Below are 19887 nucleotides of genomic sequence, written 5' to 3' on the forward strand. Positions count from 1 at the left end.
GATGTGAAGAAAAACAAGAAAGTTTAACTTTAACCCAATTTCCTCCCTGAAGAAAGAAGTGGGGTATTTCAGTACCATGCAGAAAAGAGGATACTAGATCCCTTGACAGATGTCTATTGGGGAGATAAATATATAATCAATAAGTATTGTAACCATCTAACTAGCTTTTGATTTTCCTATTCATTCAACACTTTTTTTTAATGTTAAACAAAATATGAATTTTTTTTTTTTTTTTTTTTTTTTTTTTGCTGCGTGGCACAGCTTGTGGGATCTTAGTTCCTCAACCAGGGATCAAACCTGGGCTCCGGCAGTGAAAGCGCGGTGTCCTAACCACTGGACCACCAGGGAATTCCAAAAATATGAATTTCTAGTAAGTGCCAGGCACTGCACTAAGTTCTAGGATACGATGGTGAGAAAGACATATAGAGTCTTGTTCTCATAGGGCTTCAGAAGAAACACTAACCTAAATGTCCATCAACTGATGAATGGATAAACCGAATGTGGTATATCCATACAATGGACTGTTATTCAGCCATAAAAAGAATAAAGTGCTGATACATGCTACAACATGCATGAACCTTGAAAATACTAAGTAAAAGGAGCCAATCACAAAAGATCTTATATTGTCTGATTCCGCTTATATGAAATGTGTAGAATAGGCAAATCCATTGAGACAGAAAGAAAGCCTGGAGGGAGGCGAGAATGGAGAATGACTGCTACCGGGTTTCTTTTTGGAGTGATGAAAATGTTCTGGCATTAGATAATGGTGATGGTTGTACAACCTTGTAAATATACCAAAAAACAAAAAACAAAAAAACCCCACTGAATTATACACTTAAAAGGGTGAATTTGATGGTGTAAGAATTACAGTGCAGTAATATATATATATATATATATATATATATATATATATATATGAAGTATCAAAGGAGGCAGTGACAGTACAGTGTGGTAAATAAGCCTAGAACAGGGACTTCTCTGGTGGCACAGTTGTTAAGAATCCACCTGCCAATGCAGGGGACATGGGTTCAATCCCTGGTCCGGGAAAGATCCCACATGCCACGGAGCAACTAAGCCCGTGCGCCACAACTACTGATCCTGCGCTGTAGAGCCCACAAGGCACAACTACTGAAGCCCCCGTGCCTAGAGCCTGTGCTCCTCAACAAGAGAAACCACTGCAGTGAGAAGCCCGCGCACCGCAACGAAGAGTAGCCCCCACTTGCCACAACTAGAGAAAGCCCGCGTGCAGCAACAAAGACCCAATGCAGCCAAAAATAAATAAATAAAATTAATTAATTTTAAAAAAGCCTAGAACAGTGCCTGGCAAGTACATGACACTCAATTAATGTTTGTGAAATGAATGAATGAATGACTAAGTGCTATGAGAGTTCAAGACCATGGTGCTGATGGAAGGAGACAGGCACAGACACAGTGATTCTAAGCCAAGACCTAAAAGATGAGTTGGAGATTAGCCAGGGAAAGCAGGGTGGAGGTGGGGGATTAGCTGTGTTTCAGGAAGAGAAGAATGTTCCAAGCAAAGGGAACAGCATGTTCAAAGGAACTGAAAGATGCAGTAGAGCTGCAAAGAGAGGAAGTGGTCCTCAGAAGCTGACAAGAGGGTCCAGGGAGCCATGGGAAGGAGCATGGACCATATCCTGAGGGGATGGGGAGCTGTGGAAAGATTTATCAACATCATTATCATTAAAAATAATGATTAATAAGGCCAATGATTAATGAAGATCCCAACTTGGAAAATTAAGAAACTTATCCTCTCCCCAAATAAAGATCTATATTTTTCTTTGCTTACATATTCATAAAGATGCTGGATGGAAACATGAAGCAACATAGTGCAGTCCCTTGGGGGGGTGGGCAGTAGGAACTGGAGAGCTGGGTGAGAGGATAGATGGGAAATGTTTCATTTCATTATATACCTTTTTGTATTTTACTGTTTCAGCCATGTAAATTTAAATAGAGAGAGAGAGAAAGAGATAGAGGTATATAGAAAGTGTATACCACATGCATTAAGACTTCGCCTTCCAATGCAGGGGGTGAGGGTTCGATCCCTGGTCAGGAAGCTAAGATCCCACATGCCTTGCGGCCAAAAAACCAAAACGTAAAACAGAAGCAATATTGTAACAAATTCAATAAAGACTTTAAAAATGGTCCACATCAAAAAAATAATCTTAAAAAAAAGGATATACCACATGCACACTGAAAAGTCATACAGCTGGAAGGAGCAAAGCTGGACTTCTAAGCTTTACAGTGAAGATGCTCATCAAGGAATCTTTGCATGACAATTTCATTTTCTCTCTATGCTTTCCAACGGGGTGAAAAAGATTAGATCTGCTTAACAGCTCTATTTCTTTTTGTATATTAATAATTTGCCCTTAAGGTGTATATTCCAATCTACTATCATGAGCTAGTCTCTCTCACATCTGGCACCACTGAACAGCTGAGAGCCTGATCTGCAAAGGTGAAGCCCCTGCTCTCTGCAATGTGATGACACTAAATTTAGGTGGCCTGTGGGACCCCGAGTGGCAGCCTTTCTCAGGCAATGCCCTTGTTATCTCCTTGTGCAGTTATTCATATGACAAATTTCCCCCTGGAATGAAAATATTAAGATACAGAGCAGGGAAAGTTCAATCATTCAGTAGCTTGATTCTGTCCTTTACATCCTAGAAAGAGGGACTCATGACATAACAATAACATCCACTGAGACCTGAAGCCTCAGATTTGTTTCATTTCATCGTTTGTTTCATCAAGAGTCCTGTACGTATTTTGTTCCAAGTTTCTCCTGTGAGTTCTTGGTTTAAAGTTAACAGGTCTGGAGAGAGTGGCAAGTCATTCTGGATACTCTTTTTTTTTTTTAATGTATTTATTTTTTTTTTACTTTTTGGCCACACCCCGCAGCATGTGGGATCTCGGTTCCCCAACCAGTGATCGAACCTGTGCCCCCTGCAGTGGAAGTTAGAGTTTTAACTGCTGGACCACCAGGGAAGTCCGCATGCTGGACACTCTTGATGCAAGGATATCAGATGCAAGAACAGCCCCAGCTAGACTTGGGACCTCTGTTTTATTTTTTATCTTCATGCTCTCACTTAGCCTGGGCGAACTGTTTCGTGGCTCTCCTTCAGCTGTGAAACGGGGTTAATAAATCACTAACCCACCTACCAGAATAGTCAGGAGAAAGAGCTGATAAAATCAGCATTGACTGTAGCCAATATTTTATAATAACTATAAATGGAGTATAACCTTTAAAAATTGCGAATTACTATGGTATACACCTGACATATAATATTGTAAATCAACTATTCCTCAATTTTTAAATATTTTTATTTATTTATTTTGGCCATGCTGCATGGCATGTGGGATCCTAGTTTCCTAACCAGGGATAGAACACCGGGCCCCCTGCAGTGGAAGCACAGAGTCCTAACCACTGGACTACCAGGGAAGTCCCTATACCTCAATTTTTTAAAAAATCAGCATTGCCAAAGCCATTTGCCTTTGCAATGTCAGTGCATAACAATGGTGCAAAACCCCGGTTTTGAACATCACCTTGAAGAATGTAAGTCTGGGGGACTTCCCTGGTGGCACAGTAGTTAAGAATCCGCCTGCCAATGCAGGGGACAAGGGTTCGAGCCCTGGTCCAGGAAGACCCCACATGCCGCTAAGTAACTAAGCCCATGCGCCACAACTACTGAGCCTGCGCTCTAGAGCCTGTGCTCCGCAACAGGAGAAGCCACCACAATGAGAAGACCGCGCACCGCAATGAAGAGTAGCCCCTCCTTGCCGCAACTAGAGAAAGCCCATGCGCAGCGACAAAGACCCAACACAGCCAAAAATAAATAAATTTTTTAAAAAAAGAATGTAAGTCTGGGACTTGAATTGTTCAGAAAATGGGGGAAATGGCTTGTTAGGGCCTACTCCTGGGAAATAGCCAGGGTGGGGATGGCATGGACAAGTATCTCCAAGTAAGAAACTTTCTCCCAGGCCTCTCATAGCTCTTTAGGTTTTTAATCGTTTTGCTTGAAAAGAGAAAACATAAATAGAGAAAATCAGGGTAATGATCAACCAAATGCATATAGCAAGCAGCCAGAGCATGTGGGCACATCCACAAATATTTGTTGATTGATGAAAAGAGGGAAGTTACTGGTAGAGCTCAGGGCAGGGTTCCAAGATTCCCAGATGTAGAGAGACTGAGGGGTCAGCTAACTCCACATTCTACAGAAGAGGAAACAGGAGACCAGAAAGATAAAGGATCGTGCTCAGACTTGCAAGGCTAGTTGCTGATAAGAGCCAGCCAGAGCCCTGGATTTCTGGGTTGGCCACATACCCTTCCTTCCTGTGGCGTGGCTAGCAAGTGACCTTCTGAAAAGACATTGTTTGGTGATAAGGGCCCTGTGGCCTGGTCAGCAAGTTGAGGTCTGCTTGACAAGGGACACCTCAATGGTCTCCAGTCTCTGACTCAGGACATTCATATGCAGATCTCAGGGGAGCACACTAGTGAAGAAGCAAGCAGAGAGCTCCAGACTTAGCTCTGGAGTCCTTACTCTTTCGTGGTGACAGTGTGGGTGGGAGATAGAAAGAAGGCCTGAGAAGGCAGTTAGAAAGGGGCTCATGGTTCCTCCCTCAAAAATTCTACCTTGCCTTTTTCACATTCAAGAAACAAAACACTGGGAGAACAGAGAGAACCAAGGATTTGAAACCCAGAGTACTTTCTGTACCTAATAACCATGACAAGCAGATTTTGAGAACTAGACAAAAATGAACTAAAGAGGTGGGAGTGGGGGAGGGTTGCAGAAATGCTCGGGCAGGGGCAGTCCTACTGGTTTTAGTGGGAAAGGAATTACTAAGCTATATATAGACAGACAGAGAGCTTTGAAATCTCTCTCTCTACCTCTATCTCTATCCAAAATAAAACTTCAAAGCCTAAGCAGGACCCTTCCTAAATAGCCCTTTTCAACTTTTCTAGCTGTATTTTTTTGTTACATCCTGTCATCTACCCTAAGTTACAGTTGTACCTGACTATTTGCTAACCACTCAGTCAGTGGATATTTATTGAGCACCTACTACATCCTAAGCAACAGGCAAATAAATAAGAATATGATGTGTTAAATGAATTAATTCATTTATTCCTATGTGATGGCATAAGCATACCTAGAAACTATTCTTTGTCTTTCCCTCTCTTTGCCCTTGGACATGGCTTGCAGTTTTTCCCCTTCCTGGCCCTCTGAGCTGAGGCCCTTCTCTCTAGAGCAGTCTTTGGCATTTTTGATGGAGAATTGGGAAGAAACTGGAAGGCAGGAAGAAAAGCCAGTGCAGGAGTGTGGAGGCCAGGGCTGAAGGAAATTTTTAAGGGCTGTGTTGTGTGAGTATAATAACTGATAGGTGAATGAGAAAGAAAGCAAGGGATTTTACGGAGAACAATTGGTGATTCTGTATTTCTTTCTGGGTGTAAAGAATTACAAGTAAAGACCATGAATAGTTTTAGAAATTGCTTTTGGTTTCACAGAGAGCATCCTTTGGATGTAGACAGCACTGTGTGGGCATGATATATGCTTTTTGCATTTATTCATTGGACCAGTATTCATGGAGTGCCATGTATGTGCGGTCGCCATGCAGGGCTGAACAAAACAGACCTGGTCCCTCTCCTCCTAAAACTTGAAAATATTCAATAAACAAATATTGAGTTACATATTGTGATGTGTATTTTGAAGGAAAGAAAGAAGCACAGTGTCGTGAGTGTTAATTGGGGAACTGCTTTATGTCTTTGGAACACATCCTGCTCTTCACACTTTTTGATGCTGAAGTACTTTTTCTGATAGTGGACTCTATCAAAAATCCTAATAATATACTGAGAAGCTCAAATGTCATGGTCTTCAGGATGCTATGTCATGTCTCCCATTTAAGCTGTTCTCTCCTGGCACATTGCTTTTATAAAACACAATTCTGCCAAGTGCATACCTGTTGTACAGTGACAAACTGTCTCTGTTTGCCCACATTGAGCAGCTTCCTGGCATGAGTTGGTCACCCTAACCTGTTGACAAGTCTGTCTTCCCCATTATATCCAACACTCCAGGAGGGAATGGAAGTCTTCTTATCTCTATTCATGCAACAACTTGCATGTAGAAATAGAGTTAATATTAACAACAATAATAATAGCTTACACTTGAGTGTTGACTATATTCCAGGCCCTATGCTTGCTTAACTCCTTACAACAAGCAAACAAACTTCTTCCTTCTATAGAGAAACTGAGGCTAAGCCAGTTAAGATCAGGATTTGAGAGGCTGGGGCTGAAAAAGAGAACCTATTAATCACCACCCCCCGTACTAGCACAGCAGTCCTCCAACTTTTTGATCTCAGGTTCTCTTTACACTCCTAAAAATCATTAATAACCCCCCAAAACTTTTGTGTGGGAGATGTCTAGTACATCAGAAATTAAAACTGAGAACTTAAAAAATATATATTTCATTCAAACATCTATGCACATTCACATCAATAACACATTTTGTAAGTAAAAAATAACTATTTTCCAAAATAATGGTTTTGTGAGAAGAGTGGCAAATCTCTTTAATGTCTGGCTTAACAGAAAACCCCTGGATTTTCACATCCACTTTTACGTTCAATCTGTTACAAATATGTATCGTGTAGCCTCTGGAAAACTCCACTGTACACTGGTGAAAGAAAATGAAAAAGGCAAATTAACTTCTTTGTATGACTATGAAAATTGTTTTGCCTTCGGAGATCCCCTGGGTCCTTGGATACTTTGGCAGGCGCCGCTGTACTGTATAAAACAATGAATCGCACGTTCACTCTTTTCAATGCCTTTGTGGCAGGTCTCAGGGGAAGAGGTAACCATTGGTTTGCACTAATGTCGGGCTTTGGTTATATACGGCCTGGGCCTTGCGAAGGACAACAGCGAGGAGACAGAGAGGTGCCTCCCCTCGTCCAAACCTTAACCTGCAAGCTCTTCGCGGATTGCCCACAAGTGGCTAGACCTTGGCCTACAACTCCCGGCAGAGCTCGCGGCAGGGGGCGTGTATTCAGAGGCGCGAGGAGCGTGGGTGACTCTAGCCGAGTGACGGAGTGAAGGGGGCGTGTCTGTATTGGGGCAGGCGCCGTGCCGCAATTGGATAATCCGGGAAGAGGGGGCGGAGCCAGTGTTTGGGTCAGCCAATGGTTTGCGGTCAGACGGAAGGGGGCACGGGGCGTGGCTGGACTGACTCGGGGCTGCGTGGGGCTCACCGAACCCGGGAACGCGGGTGTCGTGGGTGGGAACGCGTAGTCCTGGGGCCGCCGAGTCTGGGCGCGGGAGATGGCGGCGCGGTGGAGCAGCGAGAACGTGGTGGTGGAGTTTCGCGACTCCCAGGTGAGCTCGGGGCCTAATGGAGCCTTTTAAGCATGCGCCCTTCCTGGTTCCCCTCCCCCACGCTGCCGGGTCAGTCTTGGGGGCGGCGGAGCGACCCCCAGTCCGGGCTGGAGAGATGGGCAAGGGAGTGACCCGGACCTGTCAGACCCGAGCGGGTGAGGGGATCCTTGATGACCATTGCGGGTGTTTGGGGCTGGCATGGGCGGGGTTTCGGGGTTCCCCCCGTGGATACCGGGAGTGGGGTCTGCCTGGGGACATTGAATTGCAGAGATTGCGCGCTAGTGAGCGCTGAGGGGAGGCTTCCTATGACCAGGGTGGTGAGCGAGGGGGTTTAGGTACCCCTGCGCCTAGTGACTTTGGGCAAGTCACAGAATTTAATTGAGCCTCAGATGCATGGACTTAACCCTGCCTCACAGGTCTTTGGAGTGGATTCGATTAAAAAAAAAAACTGCATGCAAAGTGCCTGTTTCGCGCCTAAGCTTTTAAGTGGTTATTGATGCTAGGATAGTGGAAAATACCGTAGGTGAATAGGAGTATGTGCTGCATGTATTACCCGGGTTCGAATCCCTCTCTTAGCCTGTCATCACCCTCTGCGCATGTTTTCTCACCTGTAAGAGGTGCGAATCGTACCTACCTCATAGGGTTGGTGTGAGAATTTTTTTTTTTTTTTTTGCGGTACGCGGGCCTCTCACTGTTGTGGCCTCTCCCGTTGCGGAGCACAGGCTCCGGACGCGCAGGCTCAGCGGCCATGGCTCACGGGCCCAGCCGCTCCGCGGCATGTGGGATCTTCCCGGACCAGGGCACGGACCCGTGTCCCCTGCATCGGCAGGCGGACTCTCAACCACTGCGCCACCAGGGAAGCCCGGTGTGAGAATTTTATGAGGTCATACATTTAGAATGTATGGCACAGTGCTGGATACATGGTAAGCCCAAAGGAACGCTAGTATTTACTAGGAATTTTTGCCATTTTTCTATTTGGTTCCTTCCATATGCCGGGCCTTGTGCTAAGTGATCTACATTTCCTTTTTCTAATTCATGAAAGAACCATGCAAGATAAGTAGATGTTGTTGTTTTTTTTCCCCAGCGGGGAAGCTGATCCCCATTTGGCTGATCCCAAGTGACTTGGCCAAGGCCTCCCATTATGTGGCCGCATTGGGATTTGAACACAGACGTCTGGCCCCAGGGCCTTGTTGTGCTCATTGCACTACTCTGCTTCATACTGTATGAGCCTGTCATACAGTCGTTTTACAATAAATATCATTCCCCCCTTTCCCCAGCACCTAGGACAGTGTGTTGGTGATTCTCTTCATGTATCGAACACATAATTTATTGAATACCTTCAGTGTGCCAGACTTTCATTCAGTCATTTTTTCAATAAGGGTTTATTGAGCTTTTGACAGGTGCACACTGTACCAGGCACTGTGTTGGTGCTCAGGTGATTTATACTGAAGGGGAATCTGGATTTACGATAAGGGGGTGATGTGGTTTCTTCTTTCTAAAACCTATCCCTTCTTTTGCCGTAAAGATGCATGAGGGGAGAACCTCCCACCAATTTGCTCTATGGCTGCCCTTGATACATAGTGCCCATGGAGAATTTGAGCAACCACATTTGGGTGAAAGGATCCTAAAGCACTTTGCACTGTCAGCATGGTGTCTCTGGGAGGAAGAAAGATGCCAGACTCCCAGGGTAAAAGAACCATATTCCTGTTACCCTTTTTGTTCATTGCTTTCACTGGGGACTAAGAACAGAATCGTGTGTCCAACCTCTGAGCTTGCTAATTTGGAAGCTACTAATCTGCAAACGCTTTAATTTTCACAGAAACCCAGGTAGTCTCACCCCTACTTCTCTACACAGATGTAATTGAAAAGACCTGCAGAGAGGGTGTTGACACATATATTAGGATGCTATGAAGTCGTATCAAATAATTAAACCTAAACAGCAGTTGTCATAGTAAGAGAACAAACTAAATTGGGTAATTTAACTGCCTTGTGGGATTTTCTGTTTTTCTTTCTGATTTTTCTATTCATTTGGATGGGTGAGTCTTAGTGTGAATTAGCATGGTTTTGTGATTGATTTTGGTGATCACTGGGAGGGGTAGGGACTCATTTTATTAACTATTTCATTAATGTAGAAAGAAAAAGTTAAAACTCGTCACACCGCCTTTCTGAAAAGGCAGAAAAATAAACTTTTCCAAACAGCCCACCACCTTTATTTATTTATTTATTTATTTATTTTTGGCTGCATTGCGTCTTTGTTGGTGTGACCCCACCACTTTTAAAAATCATTTTAAAATTTAAAGCTTTTAGATTTTTCAGAGAAAAACCCCAGTCTGAAAGGTGAAACTTTTTAACATTTTATATGTGTCATTTACTTTATAAAACAGATGTTACTTTCACCGATTAATAGTGAGGAAGTTGTGCTGCTTGGCATCTACTCTGAAGTGGTCCCTGGAATCGATGAGTGTGAACGCTAAGAAAGCTTAGCGATACTTTTCTAGAGCAACACCATCCACTAGAACTTTCTGAGATGATGGAAATGTGGCTCGTCAACACTTGAAATGGGGCTGGTGTGACTGAGACAGTGTATTTTAATTAATTAATTTATTTATTTTAAAATAAATTTATTTTATTTATTTATTTTTGGCTGCGTTGGGTCTTTGTTGCTGCACGCGGGCTTTCTCTAGTGGCGAGCGGGGGCTACTCTTCATTGCGGTGCTCAGGCTTCTCACTGCGGTGGCTTCTCTTTGTTGCAGAGCATGGGCTCTAGGTGTGCAGGCTCAGTAGTTGTGGCTTTCTGGCTCTAGAGCTCAGGCTCAGTAGTTGTGGTGCACGGGCTTAGTTACTCAGTGGCATGTGGGATCTTCCCGGACCAGGGCTGGAACCCGTTTCCCTTGCATTGGCAGGTGGATTCTTAACCACTGCACCACCAGGGAAGTCCTTTTTTTTTTTAATTTTTTTTTTTTTTTTTTGGCTGTGTTGGGTCTTAGTTGCAGCGCGTGGGATCTTCGTTGAGGCAGGCGGGATCTTTTGTTGCCGTGGGCGGGCTCTTCGTTGTGGTGTGCGGGCTCCTCTCTAGTTGTGGCGTGTGTGTTTTCTCTTTAGTTGTGGTGCACAGGCTCCAGAGCACATGGGCTCTGTAGTTTGCAACACGTGGGCTCTCTAGTTGAGGCTCCCAGGCTCAGTAGTTGTGGCACGCAGGCTTAGTTGCCCCGCGGCATGTGGGCTCTTCGCTCCCTGACCAGGGATCGACCGTGCGTCCCCTGTGTCGATTCTTTACCACTGGACCACCAGGGAAGTCCCAGCACAAGATATCTTAACATTTGTATGTGTCCTTTTCAATTTCTTTCATTAATGTTTTATAGTTTTCAGTATACATGTCTTTCACCTCCTTGGTTAAATTTATTTCTAGGTTGTAAATGGGATTGTTTGATGCAATTGTAAATGGGATTGTTTTCTTTATTTCTTGTTCTGATGATGTATTAGTGTATAGAAATGCTACAGATTTTTGTGTATTAATTTTGTATCCCACAACTTTATTTAATTAGTTTATTAGTTGTAACAGGTTTTTGATGGAGTCTTTAGAGTTTTCTGTATTTATTATCATGTCTTCTGCAAGTGGTGACAGTTTTACTTCTTCCATCCAAATTTTGATACCTTTTATTTCTTTTTCTTGCCTAATTTGCTCTGGCTAGGACTTCTAATACTGTGTTGAATAGATGTGACAAGAGTGGGCATCCTTGTCTTGTTCCTGATCTTAGAAGAAAGGCTTTCAGCTTTTCGCTGTTGAGTATGATGTTAGCTGTGGGCTTGTCGTATGTGGACTTTATTGAGGTACGTTCCCTGTATATTTACTTTGTTGAGAGTGTTTATCATAAATGGACGTTGAATTTTGTCAAATGCTTTTTCTGCATCTATTGAGATGTTCAAATGATTTTTATTCTTCATTTTGTTAACGTGGTGTATCACATTGACTGATTTGTGGATATTGAATCATCCTTGCATCCAAGGAATAAGTCACACTTGATCATGGTGTATGATCCTTTTAATGTCTTGTTGAATTCAGTTTGCTAATATTTTGTTGAGGATTTTTGCATCTGTGTTCATCAGGGATATTGGCCTGTAATTTTCTTTTCTTGTGATGTCCTTATCTGGTTTTGGTATCAGGGTAATGCTGGCTTCTTAAAATGTGTTTGGAAGAGTTCCCTGATCTTACGGTTTTTGGAAAAGTTTGGGAAGGTTTGGTATTAAATCTTCTTTGGATGCTCTGTAGAATTCACCAGTGAAGCTCTCTGGTCCTGGACTTTAGTTTGTTAGCAGGTTTTTGATTACTGATTCAGTCTTTTTTTTTTTTTTTTTTTTTGTGGTACACGGGCCTCTCACTGCTGTGGCCTCTCCCATTGCGGAGTGCAGGCTCAGCGGCCATGGCTTACGGGCCCAGCCACTCTGCAGCATGTGGGATCTTCCTGGACCAGGGCACGAACCTGTGTCCCCTGCATCGGCAGGCAGATTCCCAACCAGTGCACCACCAGCGAAGCCCTGATTCAGCCTTTTTAATAGTAATCAGTCTGTTCAGATTTTCTGTTTCATCATGATTCAATCTTAGTAGATTATATGTTTCTAGGAATTTACCCATTGCTTTTAGGTTGTCCAGTTTGTTGGTATATAATTGTTCATAGTAGTCTCTTATGATGCTTTGTATTTCTATGGTATCAGTTGTAAAATGTCCTCTTTCATTGCTGATTTTATTTCAGCCCTCTCCCATTTTTTCTTGGTGAGGCTAGCCATAAGCTTGTCAGTTTTGTTTATCTTTTCAAGGAACCAGCTCTTAGTTTCATTGATCTTCTCTATTGTCTTTTTTTTTTTTTTTTGACTGCTCCACGTGGCATGCGGAACTTCCCCAACCAGAGATCGAACCTGTGCCCCCTGCATTGGGAGCGTGGAGTCTTAACCACTGGACCGCCAGGGAAGTCCCTGTTATTTTCTTTTATTCTACTAACTTTGGGCTTCTTTTGTTCTTTTTCTAGTTCCTTGAGGTATAAAGTTAGATTGTTTATTTGAGACTTTTCTTGTTTATTGAGATAGACATTTATTGCTATGAAATTCCCTCTTAGAACTGCTTTTGCCGCATCCCACAAATTTTTGTGTTATATTTCCATTTTTCTTTGTCAAGATATTTTTTAAATCTCTTTTTATTTCTTCTTTGACCCATTTGTTGTTCAGGAGCATGTTGTTTAATTTCTACATATTTGTGAATTTTCCACCAGTTTTGTTTGAGTAATTAATTTCTCATTTTATACCATTGTGGTTAGAAAAGACGCTTGATATGATTTCAGTCCTCTTAAATTTATTAAGACTTGTTTTGTGGCCTAACATATGATCTATCCTGGAAAATTTTTAGTGCACACTTCAGAAGAATGTGTATTCTGTTGCTTTTTTTTAAATTTTTTTTTTTTTAAAGAAGATGTTGGGGGTAGGAGTTTATTAATTAATTTATTTATTTTTGCTGTGTTGGGTCTTCGTTTCTGTGCGAGGGCTTTCTCTAGTTGTGGCAAGCGGGGGCCACTCTTCATCGTGGTGCGCGGGCCTCTCTTGTTGCGGAGCACAGGCTCCAGACGCGCAGGCTCAGTAGTTGTGGCTCACGGGCCCAGCTGCTCCGCGGCATGTGGGATCCTCCCAGACCAGGGCTCGAACCCGTGTCCCCTGCATTAGCAGGCAGATTCTCAACCACTGCGCCACCAGGGAAGCCCCTTTTTTTTAAATTTTATATTTAGCTGTGTCCGGTCTTAGTTGTGGCATGCAGGATCTTTTGTTGTGGTGCACGGGCTTCTTCTCTAATTGCAGCACATGGGCTTCTCTCTAGTTGTGGTGCACAGGCTTAGTTGCCCTGTGGCCTGTGGGATCTTAGTTCCCTGACTAGGGATCAAACCTGCATCTCCTGCACTGGAAGGCGGATTCTTAACCACTGGACCACCAGGGAAGTCCCTGTTCTGTTGCTTTTGGATGCAATATTTTAGATGTAACTGTTATGTCTATCTGACCTAATGTGTTGTTTAAGGCCGATGTTTCCTTATTGACTTTCTATCTGGATGATCCAACCATTGAGGCAAGTTGGGCATTAAAATCCTCTCATATTATTATATTGTTGTCTGTTTCTTCCCTTAGGTCTGCTAATAATGTGCTTTATATATTTAGGGGCTCCTATATTTAGTGCATAAATGTTTATAAATATTATATTCTCTTGTTGGATTGACCCCTTTATCATTATGTAACACCTATCTTTTGGGGGGGGTATTTATTTATTTATTTGTTTGTTTATTTTAACATCTTTATTGGAGTACAGTTGCTTTACAATGTTGCATTAGTTTCTGCTGTATAACCCACCCCTCTAGGTGGTCACAAAGCACCGAACTGATCTCCCTGTGCTATGCAGCTGCTTCCCACTAGCCATCTATTTTACATTTGGTAGTGTAACACCTGTCTTTGTCTCTGCTAACAATCTTTGTTTTAAAGTCTATTTTGTCTGATAGAAGTATAGCTACTCCAGCTTTCTTCTGGTTTCCATTTGTGTAGAATATCTTTTTCCATTCCTTCACTTTCAGTCTGTATGTCCTTCCATCTAAAGCGAGTATCCTGTAGGCAGCATATAGATGGGTCCTGTTTTTTATCCATTCAGTCACTCTTTGTCTTTTTTAACATTTTTTTTTTTTTTTGCGGTACGCGGGGCTCTCACCGCTGTGGCCTCTCCCGTTGCGGAGCACAGGCTCCAGTCGTGCAGGCCTAGCGGCCATGGCCCACGGGCCCAGCTGCTCCACAGCATGTGGGACCCTCCCGGACCGGGGCACGAACCTGCGTCCCCTGCATCGGCAGGCGGACTCCCAACCACTGTGCCACCAGGGAAGCCCACTCTTTGTCTTTTGATTGGAGAATTTAGTCCTTTTACATTTGAAGTAATTATTGATAGGTTTCCCCTGTTAATAACATTTTACACTAGTATGGTACGTTTTCCACAGTTAATGAATCGATATTGATATATTAACCAAAATGCATATTTAACTCAGATTTCCTTACTTTTTACCTAATGTCTTTTTTCTGTTCTGGGATTCCATCCAGGATACCACATTATATTTAGTTGTCACGTCTCCTCAGACAGATGTCTCCTGTGCCCCTTGCATTGAGAGCATGGAGTCTAACCACTAGACCACCAGGGAAGTCCCAGATTTTTTTTTTTTTTTTTTTTTTTTTTTGCGGTACATGGGCCTCTCACTGCTGTGGCCTCTCCCATTGCGGAGCACAGGCTCTGGACGCCTAGGCTCAGCGGCCATGGCTCATGGGCCTAGCTGCTCCGCGGCATGTGGGATCCTCCAGGACCAGGGCATGAACCTGTGTCCTCTGCATCAGCAGGCAGACTCTCATCTATTTTTGGCTGCGTTGGGTCTTCATTGCTGCGCACAGGCTTTCTCTAGTTATGGCGAGTGGGGGCTACTCTTCATTGCAGTGCGTGGGCTTCTCATTTCTGTGGCTTCTCTTGTTGCGGAGCATGGGCTCTAGGCGTGCGGGTTTTAGTAGTTGTGGCACGTGGGCTTAGTAGTTGTGTCTTGCGGGCTCTAGAGCTCAGGCTCAGTAGTTGTGGTGCACGGGCTTAATTGCTCTGCGGCATGTGGGATCTTCTTGGACGAGGACTCAAACCCGTGTCCCCTGCACTGGCAGGCAGATTATTAACCACTGCGCCACCAAGGAAGCCCAGGAAGAGAGGTCTGAAGTGATCTTTAATGTCATGCTCAGGCTGTGGGGAACCACTAAGGGAGTGTGAGCAAGCAAGCAGCGTAGACAGAGGTAGGTACTGCAAAAGCCCTGAGGGTGGAGGGAGCAAGGCTGGTGACAGGCGGGTGTCCCTGTCCAGGGGAGGACCGACAAAGGCCTGAGCTGAGGCAGAGACAGGAAGAAATGGATGGATTAGGAACAGACTTTCCTAGCTGTTCCTTCAAGTGTCCAGAGCTAGGAAGAGTCCAGGAGGCAGTCATGTCACGAAGCCAGTGGTTATAAGGAGGGAGTGATCATGAGTTCTGATGCTGCCACAGGATCAAGTAAAACAGTCAGTAAACAGCCAGCAGTGCAGGAGGCCAGTGATGACCTGCGCTGGACCATTTTTTATTGTTGTCCACCGGAGAGGTGGTAGAAGAGGGTTCTGAATCCAGTGTGACATAAAGCCCATGCACATCCTTTCTGCTGCACCAGATGAACTGTGTTTTTTTGTTTTTTTTTTTTGCTGTACACGGGCCTCTCACTGTTGTGGCCTCTCCCGTCGCGGAGCACAGCCTCTGGACGCGCAGGCTCAGCGGCCATGGCTCACGGGCCCAGCCGCTTCGCGGCATGTGGGATCTTCCCGGACCAGGGCACAAACCTGGGTCCCCTGCATCGGCAGGCGGACTCACAACCACTGTGCCACCAGGGAAGCCCATGAACTGTGTTCTATGTCTGCAGAAATGCCATGTAGAAACTTTCTTCCTTTTGATGCAACGCAGTCAGTTTCTTTGGATTGGTGAAACCAAATGCTTAAGAACACAGCAGCCTTCGTGAAAAAATGATTTTTTTGAACAAGGGCAGCAGCAATTTGTGTACAGAGGCTCACAGAGTTTCATGAAATGGTATCTTTTATCAGCCATCAGTTAGCTTGTCTTTTCCACGTTATCAATTACATTTTCTCTAGGCCAGTAAGAATCAACCGTCATTGTCAGTGCTACGGCAGTCTTATTTCGTAGAGGTCATATGACTCCTAAAGTGTGCTGCAAAGGCCACCATCCTGCAGAAAGAACAGGGCTGTTAAGAACTTTATTCTCTTTTGTCTAAACATGTCACTTTGACAGGGAGGATTTCTGAACATAAGTTTGTTTCCTGCAGGTGGGAGAGGAATTTTCAATTTCTAAAAACAAAGGTTCAGAAAAGGTAGGATTGGAATTTTACATCATAAAATGTGGGGATAAGGTACACAAAGTTTGCTCGTCAGTTCTCTGTATTCCAATAGAAGGTTTCCCACAGCAGGCAATGAACTATCAAAGTTCATTATCCTAGGAGGTATTAAAAAAGTGAGGGAACTGGAGAAGTATAGATAAATTCATGGGTGATAAGTTAACAAGGGAAACTACTGAAACAAATTCTTTGAGATGTCTCAGCACATTCCGAGCTGGGAGGACCCTGATTTTCACCTGGTTCTGACCCATCTTCAAAACTATCAGATGTGTGCAGAGTCACTGCATTCACAAAGCACCTCATTGGGAGCTCTGGGAGAAATGAAATAGACCCTCACCTGCAGGGGCTCACAGCTCGTGGGAGAGGATCAATGTGCACAGCAGTAACTACAGTAAGTCCCCTACAAACGAACCTTCAAGTTGCGAACTTTCAAAGATGTGAACGTGCGTTCCATCAACATCAGGCGTGAGTGAAACTGCAGCCTGCCCTCCGTCTCCTGTTGCTGACGATCCTTCAGCTCTACCATCTCCCACCTCCTCTCCCTCCTCCAGTCAGTAACTCTTCTTGCCTGTTCCCTCGATGCCAGCCCCTGTATGCCAGCTGTTGTACTGTACTACTGTACTTTTTAAGGTACTGTACTGCAAGATTAAAAATGTTGTCTTTATTTTTTGTGTTTATGTATTATTTGTGTGAAAGGTATTATAAACCTATTACAGTACAGTACTACATAGCCGATTGTGTTAGTTGGGTACCTAGGCTAACTTGGTTGGACTTATGAACAGATTGGACTTACAAACTTGCTCTCAGAATGGAACTCATTCATGTGTAGGGGACTCACTGTGCCACAAAGCAAGTTAAGGCAAGTCCTGTGATGGAGGGGCAGGGAAGGTAGTTTGGGAGAAGGTGGAGTCCCCTTGGTGGACTCTGGGTGAGCTTCTTAGAGGAGGTATGTCTTGAGCCTTAAAAGTTGAGTAGAATTTCAACAGCAGAGTAGTAGAGAAGGACTTTCTAGGCGGAAGGAAGAGCTTAAGCATCTCTTCAGAATTGGGAGAGTTGCAGAATCGGGTGAGTGCCGTGAATGGGTGTGGCTTGAGCAGGTAGAGAGTGGGTTAGCCTGAGAAGTTCTGTAAGTGTCTGATTTGGAAGGACCTGAAGGCTGAGGAGCCTATGCTTGATTTTATTCAGAGTGAGAAAAACCAACAAAGGTTTGAGAGCAGTGGATTGTTGTAATTAGAACTCTGTCTTCAGAGGTTCAGTGTTAGGTTGAATGGAGACGGGAGAGAGGAAGGTAGACTGTTGGGAGGGTGTTGCTGTAGACCAAGTCTCAGGCCTAGATGAGAGGAGTGGAAAGAGAAGAGAGTTGGAAGGAGCCTTGGAAAGAAAGTGCTTTTTGTTATAAAATAATGCAAATATAGAAATAATACAAAAATGTAAACTCATTTAGAGGAATAAAATTAAAATCCCATAGGAACAACTACCATCTAAACATTTTGGGATACTTTTTTCAGGCTAAGTAGCTGATTTAAATTTTAGTTCATAGTAGGGAATGAAATACCACTTTCCTGTACTCTAAGTTGTCTTTAATCTGCAGCAGGGCTCTGCCTGCAGGCTGGTGGGAGGTTCTCTCTCAGTCACTATGGGGCTCCCTTCCTCTCTTTGCAGTGGGATCATACAAGAACCCTATGGTTCTTCACCCCTGATGCCCAGACTTAGCATCTCTCAGCCGTTCCCCATCGGGTGCACTGAGGGTGCTGAGGCTTTTCCAGGGGGATTCTTGTCCCTGACAAAGCACCACCGTTTACTCTGGTCAGTTTATTTTTATGTCCTTTGCTTAAAGCACTTCCCTCTCTCCATTTCCCCCTTTGGGACAGCCTAGCAAACCCTCCTTCATGTGCTCCTGCAAACATAATGTTGGCCTCTTTCTTTCTGGGATAGGAGTAGGGAAATATCAGTTAGGTGTGGGTTTTTTGGTTTTACTTCTTAAAAAATAACTTGCTCTGATAAGGTGATATGGTGAGTTATGATACTCTAATTGCAGGCTCCTGCATTTTTCTGTGTCATTCTTTAATGCTTCTAGAACATTTCATTGTATAGATATCTATAATTTACTTATAGATAACATGAATTCAACAACTCTGTGTATGAAAGTTTTGCTATATTTTGGATAAATTCTGGAGGTGGAATTACTGAGTCAAACGACATGACTTTAGGGGAGTTCCTAGTGGTCCAGTGGTTGGAACTTCACGCTTCCACTGCAGGGGACGTGGGTCTGATCCCTGGTCAGGGAACTAAGATCCTGCATGCCGTGCAGCGTGGCCAAAAAAAAAAAAAAAAGGCAAAATGACAACGTGACTTTTTTGGGGGGTATTATTACCAGATCATCCTTTATTGTCACCGTACCACAAACTTAGCAGCTTGAAGCACCACCCACTTATTAGCTCACAGTACTGTAGGTCAGAAATCCAGGCTCTGCCTGGCTGCTTTCTCTCTTCAGTCTCATAGGCTGAAATCCAGACATCAGTTGGCTGTGTTCTCGTCAGGAGGCTCAGCTGACTAGGGAAGAATCTGCTAACAAACTCATTCAGGTTGTTGGAAGAATTCGGTTCCTGAGGGTTATAGGACAGAGGTCCCTGGGTTTTTTTTGCTGATTGTTATTTAGAGGTCACTCTCAGCTTCTGCCATGTGGTCTGTCCATCTTCACAGCCGGCAGCAAAGAGTCTTCTCCATGTTAAATCAATCCCTCTCCCTTCAAATCTCTGACTTCCTCTGTCTCTGACCTCTAGACTTAACTTTAAAGGGTTGATGTGATTAGGTCTCTCTATCTCCCCCTCTTCCCTCCCCGAAGAAATTTTTCGTCATCTCAAACGGAAACTCCATACTCATTAAACAATAACACCCCACACCCCACACCCCCAGCCCCTGGCAACCTCTACTGTACTTGCTGTTTCTATGAATTCACCTAGTTTAGACACCTCATATAAGTGGAATCATGCAGTATTTATCCTTTTTTGTCTGACATTTCACTTAGCATAATGTTTTCAAGGTTCATTCATGCTGTAGCATGTATGCCATTGTGTGTATATACCACGTTTTTTTTGTTCATTCATCAGCTAATGGGCATTTGGGTTGTTTCGGGTCTCTCTATCTTAGAGTTAACTGATTTGGGACTTTAATTACATCTCAAAATCCATTTATAGCAGTACCTAGATTAGTGTTTGAATAATGGGGAGAATGTGTATGTACACCAAGGGCCCAGAATCTTGGGGCCACCTTAGGATTCTTGCTACCACACACCCTCTAGAAAGATGGTACCGCCCCTGGTTGGAGGTACCATCTTGCCCTCTTTCATACCCTTAATGTATACATTGCACAGAAGAGTTCTGGAAATGACATCTCATTTCACTGCCTGCTTTTCCAGCTGGGCTATTCTCTGCTCACGACTCTAGTGGAATGAAGGATGCATAATCCTTTTCAGCCTCCAGTGAAAGCACTCTGGCTTCTTGTCCCTAATGTTACCTGTGACATGTTTCTTGAGGGTGTACAAGTGAGAA

General features: G+C 43.9%; 1 protein-coding gene across 3 annotated transcripts in view; it reads left to right on the forward strand.

Moving 5' to 3' along the window:
* The first annotated feature begins 7203 nt into the window (after positions 1 to 7203).
* Positions 7204 to 19887, forward strand: part of WDR59 (WD repeat domain 59) — an 89434-nt gene continuing 76750 nt past the window's right edge. For all 3 annotated transcript variants that reach the window (XM_082606960.1, XM_082606961.1, XM_082606962.1), the window contains exon 1: positions 7204 to 7369. In XM_082606960.1, the coding sequence (XP_082463086.1) occupies positions 7316 to 7369 (54 nt within the window). In that variant the 5' untranslated portion in view covers positions 7204 to 7315. The remainder of the gene's footprint in view (positions 7370 to 19887) is intronic.

Source organism: Mesoplodon mirus (assembly GCF_964341445.2).
Source record: "Mesoplodon mirus genome assembly, chromosome: 19".
Taxonomy (NCBI): Eukaryota; Metazoa; Chordata; class Mammalia; order Artiodactyla; family Ziphiidae; genus Mesoplodon; species Mesoplodon mirus.